Below are 7853 nucleotides of genomic sequence, written 5' to 3'. Positions count from 1 at the left end.
GTTAGTTTTTGCACTATAAGCATAATCGATTATGTCTGTGGATAATCGATTATGTGGCTTTTTGAAGGGAACTGATAATCGATTATGTTCATAGTTTTCATATTTATGTTTAAATTTTCTTTGGAATTGAATTTGTTTAAATTATTTGAAAGTAATTATTGATGTTAATTACTTTGTAATTTAAATCTGAATATTTAGGAGAAATTTATTAATTATATTAGTAAATTAATTATTGTGATAAATTGTTTGTGTAATTCTGTATTGGAAGGAAAAATTATATTGAAATATGAATATTTATTTTATTACAGATGAATTGAAATTATAGATATGAATACGTATTTTAAAAATAGTAATAATAATAATGTTTAGTGTTTCTTTTGTTAGGTTATACATAATTTATAATCTTATAATTAAAAAATTATAAAAAAGGTTGTAGTAATTAAAAACATAGTCAAAGTTTATAGAAGAAAATGATAAAATTATACTTATATTTAAAATTATATTTAATTATTTCTTTGAATTTTACATTTTTTTATTTTATTTATAAATAAAACTTTAAATTATTTTAATAATTATTGTAGATAGTTATTAGTGTTTAAAAATTAAATTGTTTATAAGAAATAGTTTTTTATTTGTAAATAATATTTTTAGGGTTTAGGGTTAGTTAATATTTTTTTAGATTGGACATAAATTCATATTTCATTTCTATATTCTATTTTTTAATTCATTTTAATTTTATATTATTTTTTAAGTTATAATTAAAACTTACAATTATTTTAATTATAAAAATTATGTACAAAAGTAATAATATTTTTTTTTTTAACACATGGAAAAAAAATATACTTTATTATTATATATAATGTAATAGAAATTAAATAATATAATACTAATTATTTTAATTAACTTAAATATCTTTTAAACTAATTAATATTTCATTTTTCTATTTATTTATATACAAGGATAAATTTGTAATATTACAATTTAAACTATTCAAAATATATTAAAATACTCTCACAACTATCACATCATTCACACTTTTGAATAAATTTTCTTCACACATTCACTCTAACCTCTTCCAATCCAAACACTATCAACTTTCTTCACACTTTCTTCACACTTTCACTCACTCACATCCTCAACTTTCCCCTCACCTACAACCTCTAATCCAAACACACCCTTAAGAAAAAATCAATTCTTTATAAAGAGATAAATATTTTTTTTTAAGAAAATGATGTTTTGATAATTATGAGAATGGCATATAATTTTTGATGTGATGTATTTAAATATAAATATATAATAAATTTACAATTAAATAATGTAAAAAAATATTAAAATATTAATATTAGAATTTGTAAAGTGATTGTATAAAAATTCTGGTTTTTAATATATCATTAACTTCTAAAATTGTTAGAACAACAGATTTTGTGGAAGAGGTGTGAGTGTGGAAAAAGGTAGAATAATCTTCACAGAATAATCAAAGAACCGATTGCTTCAATAGGATCGAATCTTCACAGAATTTTTCAAAAGAAGAGATCTTGAAGTAATTGTCTTTGTGAGCAAACTCTAATTCCTTCCGGTCCTTGAAAAATCAATTTTCGATTTTGGGATCAGTGGGAATGGAGAAGGTGATGAACATTCTAAAGCCGAAGCCAAATCCGCAGCAACTATTGAGGGATTGGCAGCGTAGGCTTCGTCAGGAATGTCGCAACATTGAGCGCCAAATTCGCGGTATTCCTTTCTCTATTTCAAACCCTAACCAATTCCTTTTTATAATTTTTTGGTTTTCTTGATTTTGTGTTTATGGGTTTCTATTAGATATACAGAGAGAAGAAAAAAATGTGCAGAAGGCGATCAGAGAAGCCGCAAAGAGGAATGACATGGGCTCTGCAAAGGTTTGTTCTTTCGTGTTCTTTTGTTTCATTTTGTTTCTGTGATTTACTATTGTCAGTGCCAGTGAGCTTTTTTATTTTTTTGGGTTGTCTCATGCAATAATTTGCCTAAGTTTGAGGGATTGAGGAATGTATGTATCACCTCTTAAATTTGTTTGTTTAGTACGAAAGCTGTGAGCAGAGTTGGTTCTAAATGGAAGGAAGAATATTTGATGTTGTCTTCCCGAGTAGTGCATGAAATACATTTTGGTCCCCTTTGTTGAATGTGGGTGTGGAAGATATTAATTTATTTTTTACTACATTTTTAGGGCAAGTCCCTAATGCTTAACGTGATGATAAGGGGGATAGTGATTACGCCTAGAAGTATGTATGTGGCCAACCATGCTTTATTAAATTTTTTGCAATTTAGAAACAAGGCAATCTCAACAACTAGATTTAGCAAAAGTTGTGGTTGTGGTCGTTACTTCAAAGAAAACCTACCTCAAAGTGGTTATAAAAAATATAGGGGTTATGTGAATACATAATTGATGATGACCAGTGTAGTGTAGTGTATAGCTGAAGTGCGTTGACAAACTATCATATAAAGTCATTTTTAATCTTAGTCTGTATAGATTGTTAACAAAGATCAATAATAGCAGATGATGAGATGACTGCACAATTGGGTCTCTGAAGTCTTTTAGCTTTTAGGACTTTAGAGTGTAACATCCAAGTTCCTAGATTGGGTATTAACCTATAGCAAAGAGTTTATTGACGCACATATGGCATAGTTACTTTTATTTTGAAGAAAATAAAAGAAACAAATCAGCTAGGCAAGTTCTTGTCCACATTATCATCTACAAGTAAATGCGTCTGCCATGTATTTCGCTGCAATGTTTCCATGATTTGAGGTGAAGGAGCAAAATGATTTTCAATCCTTCCCCTGCATGGAAACGTATTCCAGTTATGATATGACTTGTCTCTCTAATATGAACATGCTATATCTAATTTTAAATAAAGCTAATTTTATTGTTCAACTAACTCAGATATTGATTTTTTTATTACATAATTCAGATTGTAATTTGTAGGCAATGAGTTGCAGAAATATATTTTTGAAATGAACCATTTTCTTGTGTGCCGTTGGATGCGTGTAGAAAGGAGGCAGGAAACTGGATGGGAGAAAAACTTGGGATGGACTGTTAATGCATTGCATATTTGTGTTGAATTGAATCTAATCAATTGTTGGTTGGCCAATTGGATTATGCTAGCATTGGAGGAAGAACTAACAGTTATGTAGCTTTTTGTATGGATTGTGTCCGTTGGTGGGCTCGTTAGGATCCTTCACAATATTCAATAAACTAATAATCAAGTATTTTTGGTTTGCATTTGTTTACGGCCTTCTATGCATTAATATGTTTTGTCTGTTGTGATTTCAAGGTTCAAAGGATATGGTCAGTATTTTGAGAAAAAAATCTCCTTATTGTGATATTTGTGTAATTTGCAGGCACTTGCCAAGGAACTTGTGAGATCTAGGAAAACTGTTAACCGTCTTTATGAAAATAAAGCACAAATGAATTCTATATCGATGCACCTTGGAGAGAGTGTTGGTAGGTTTCTCCGTGTTTTATTAGCCTTAACTGACAAGGACTGTCTAAGTTAGTTACTTATGTTTGATACCAGATTTTTGATAAATGATCCTTAACTGAAGAACTTAAATTTTCTTTAATCTCTTGTAATTGAATGGTGTTGATAAATTTGTCAACATAGTTGATTTTGTTGATGATTGTTTTTTTAGTTGAGGAAATGATCCCTGACTATTTGTTGCTTGTCTTTAGTTTTTTGGGGTAGAGAGGAGAGAGGTACCAGGTTGTTAATCCGGCGTGCAACATGCAGATGGTTTTAGCTGCATGGCTGGCATAATCACAATTTTGATCGTGGGAGAAATTCCTACTCATTAATTGTATGATTCTACAGTTTAGTTTCTGGCCTAAACGATCCCAATCCAACTCCAATGATTTTACATGATTTGTGATTTGCTTTTGTAATCTTACCAAGTTTGCAGAAACTGACCTGTTTTCATTACTTTATAAGTTTGGCTAGCCTCTTATCTTTTTTTCTGCTCTTCTGTGCATTACACATTCTGGGTCTTCTCCTTCTTGATTAAACTTCTTGGGGCCTGTTCACTTCTCTGTTGGTCATGACCCAACTTCAGTTTGGTACCTTGGGTTGACTTATTTATTTTTTGGTGAACGCGTCTTCAGACATTTATACCTTAATATAACTTTTCATTTTAGGTAGGATCTTATGATCTGTGTTATGTTTCCATGATATATGATTTTTCACCCCCTTGTTCCCTTAGGTTGGATCTCAACTTTTTACTGTCCTTTGGTGGCATTACATGATGTCCCCTGCAATTGCCATCCACATGAAAAATATGTTTTTGTATGACAAGTCAGCAACAATGCCCAATCTTGGGCATAGAATTGTTGGAATCAGACTATCCTACCATGCGTGCTCAGAAAAGCCTATTTTCTGTTGAAAAAGAAAAAGACCCATTTCGACTTGTATGACTGTTTGTGACTACTTGTTCTGTTATTCTACCCCTGCTCTCTATTTTGAGTCTTTTGACCTGTCTGTCTTTTTTGCTTTCCAGTGCTGCAGTTGTTACCAAGTTTGCCTGTTATATTATTAATTCCAACTTTTCCGTTGTCTAATTGGTTTGTAGTTAGATTTCAGCTGAGGATATTTTTGGTAGAATACAAATGACATGGAAATTGAGAGGGAGGTAAAGCAGATAGAGTGTGTTTTTAAAATTGAGGTTGTCTGGTACAGATGAAATAGGAAGGAAAGAAATTAAACGCATGCAAGCCCCACATTACAAAATTGCGCTCAGAAAAGAAGAAATGTATAAAATTGTGAGAAAAAACATCTGTGCTATAAATTGATCCTTAATATCATGACTCCTTGACCATGATAATCAATTTGATGTGTGGTTCCCCACGAAGTTGACCCTTGAAAGTTGAACACGAGTCTGGATTCTTTCTCAGTTAGCACTTATGGTATGTTTGGTAGAGAGAGAAGAGATAGAGGGAGAGGAAATAGTTGGAAAAGAAAAGAAGAGAAGAGAAATAAGTGAGAAATAAAGTGGAAATAAAGGCTGTTTGTTTGAAGGGAAATGGAGAGAAAATAGAGTAGCAATTAAATTTTTTAAAACTGTTTAGTTTAAAAAATAGTTTTATTATTTATTTTCAATGTCTTATTATATTATAATTTATTTTATTATTGATTTATTATTTATTATATTTACACTTGTGAGGGGGAGGTTAAACATAAAACTATACGTGTGAGGGGTGAAGGTTTTAATTAAAAAACTGCGGGAGAAGATTTTCAGTGTGGGATATTCGATTATCATCTTTGGATGATTGATTATGACGCATGTGTGTATATATTATTAACACAAAATGTGTTATATAATTGATTATGTTCCACTACAAAGTGTATTTCCATACATTTTTTTCTACAAAGTGTATTTCCACATATTTCTCTGCGCACAACCGGGAGGACATTTATTTTGTTTGGTCTGTCTGGTTTATTTTCAAATATCTATTCTGTCAAACCGCCGCCATTCTCTCATTTTCACTCTCTTCTTTCTTCTCTCCCTCCATTTCATCATCTTTAAAAAACAAACACTTCCATTTCTTATCTTTCTCTTCCCTGTTTCTCTTAATCCAAACACTTCTATTTTTATTCTGTTTCTTGCCTATTTTCGTTTACTGTATTTCTCTTCTCTATATTTCCATCAACTCTAGTCATCATGACGGGTTTGTGTTATTAGAATTTTGTTCTTTGGAAATTCATGATTTTTGGTTGCTTATGCAGCAATTGCTCGTACCGTGGGACATCTATCAAAAAGTGCTGAGGTTATGAAGCTTGTCAATAATCTCATGAAAGCTCCAGAAATGGCTGTGACAATGCAAGAGTTCAGCAAAGAAATGACAAAGGTATACCTGCAAAATCCTTTTAGTGGTGTGGAAGAATATCATTTTCAATCATGTCTTCCCTCCCTTGTTAGAGAAGATATGCATTGGTATTTATGAGTAATGTTGTCTATTTCAGGCAGGAGTTATCGAGGAGATGGTAAATGATGCTGTGGACTCAGCACTAGATTCCGAGGATATAGAAGATGAGATAGAAGAAGAAGTGGATAAAGTGTTGACTGCAATAGCTGGCGAGACAGCTGCACAACTTCCTGAAGCTGTGAGGAGAGAAAGGGTGAAACAACCTGGTCAAAGTGTTGGAGCCTCAGAGGTATGTTCACTTATAGTTATTTTTCATTATAAACATGGCTCTTTCTTGCCTCACACATAACACCAATTATGGAATTCATTATTATTTGCAGGAAGAGGCTATAGCAGAGGGTGTTGATGATGAGGAAGAAATGGAAGAAATAAGGGCCCGACTTGCTAAAGTTAGATCATAAACAAGTATTCTAATATCGTACCCTCTACCTTGTACTCTGGTGTGATGTAAGCGAGATTGAGATGTTGACAGGTTAATATCTTAATTGCTGAAAAGACATTTGATAATATCAATGGGAAATATAGTATTGTGAAAGAGGTTCATATGTAATTACACGAAGTTCTCAAAAGTGTCTCAAGCTATGGTGTTTTTTTTTCTTTGACAAGATAATATCAACTTCATGCATGGTTTAGGATTTATTGCATTAACATATTTTGAGAAAGTAAGACATTAATGTGGCAAGTGAACTTGTTAGAAAGTGACAATGTTGTGAATGAATGTTAGATGGAGAAGAATGTGGTGTCTACTTGTTAATTTAAACCCTATTCTTGGTATTTTCAATTTTCCCACTTACTCCCTTTTGTTGGCATATTGATTGTGAATTTGATAAGTTTGGGAGATTCTTGATCCCAAAGTTTCACTCTTAAAAGAAATACACACATTACTACTATCAGCAAATTGAAAGAGCAGAAGATGAAAATCACCTTGCACTCCTTCAAGTTGATATTCTCTTGATTTAACTTTGTTTCCTATTCTTTTGATCTTCTTCTTCTGTCTAATCTTCAAGTCTATTGAATTTGCCATGATCACACAAGATATATCAATGAAAATAAAAGACTGAAAAAAGATATCCACGAGATTCCAATAATGAGACTGAATTAAACAACAAACAACAAATAGGCATATATAACAGAAAGAAATTACACGATGGACAAAATACAAAAAAAGAGAGTATGTTTTACCAAATAAAATAATAGTAGTTAAATTATAATTTGGATTGCTTTCAATCTCGATATGATATTTCGTTCTTTTATTTTTATCTCATATTTTTGAAAATTTACAATTTTGATTTTGACCCTTAATTTTATATAAGTTTTATTGTTGTTCAAGAGTTTTCGGGACCTTAAACAAATTTACGAATGCGGCAATTTTGACTAAAAAAACAATTTATTAAAATCATTACAATTTTATTTAAAATTTAATCTTTTAGCTTTTGTTTATGCAAAATTATCTATAACATGGTTGTAATTAATTTTATTCAATACTTCCTTTTCAATAGACGATAAGTTCAATCCCTTTAGTCTTCATTGGAATATTGTGATCTTAAAAGTAAGTTTTACTAATTTTAATTTTCAGAAATCTTTTTAAAAGCTTATTCTTTTATATAATTCTGAAGGTTAACTATGAAGATATTTATAATTATGAAAATAAATTAAATCTATCAATATTCAATAAATTATTATGTTTTAAATATTTTCCAAATTAAGTATTTTTCTTTTAAATTATACTATTTATTGAATTTAATTTTTTAACCCTAAAAAACATCAAAAATATCTTAATATGTTTTAAATTGTTCAAATCTACTCTGGAGTGGTAATTGCTTTATTATCGAACATATATAAAAAGTATCAATTTTAAACAATTTTTGTGGAGGTTTTACAACTTTATTCTGAACATTTTCACCAATTT

General features: G+C 30.4%; 1 protein-coding gene across 1 annotated transcript; it reads left to right on the top strand.

Moving 5' to 3' along the window:
- The first annotated feature begins 1364 nt into the window (after window positions 1-1364).
- LOC137823256 (vacuolar protein sorting-associated protein 24 homolog 1) lies at window positions 1365-6494 on the top strand. The gene is made up of 6 exons (XM_068628387.1): window positions 1365-1728; window positions 1816-1892; window positions 3370-3472; window positions 5745-5866; window positions 5982-6173; window positions 6265-6494. The coding sequence occupies exons 1-6, from the start codon at window positions 1617-1619 to the stop codon at window positions 6343-6345; spliced, it is 687 nt and encodes a 228-aa protein (XP_068484488.1). The 5' UTR covers window positions 1365-1616; the 3' UTR covers window positions 6346-6494.
- The last annotated feature ends 1359 nt before the right edge of the window (window positions 6495-7853 follow it).

This window comes from Phaseolus vulgaris, chromosome 11 (genome assembly GCF_000499845.2).
Source record: "Phaseolus vulgaris cultivar G19833 chromosome 11, P. vulgaris v2.0, whole genome shotgun sequence".
NCBI lineage: Eukaryota > Viridiplantae > Streptophyta > Magnoliopsida > Fabales > Fabaceae > Phaseolus > Phaseolus vulgaris.
This window is presented reverse-complemented; position numbering and strand designations above follow the sequence as displayed.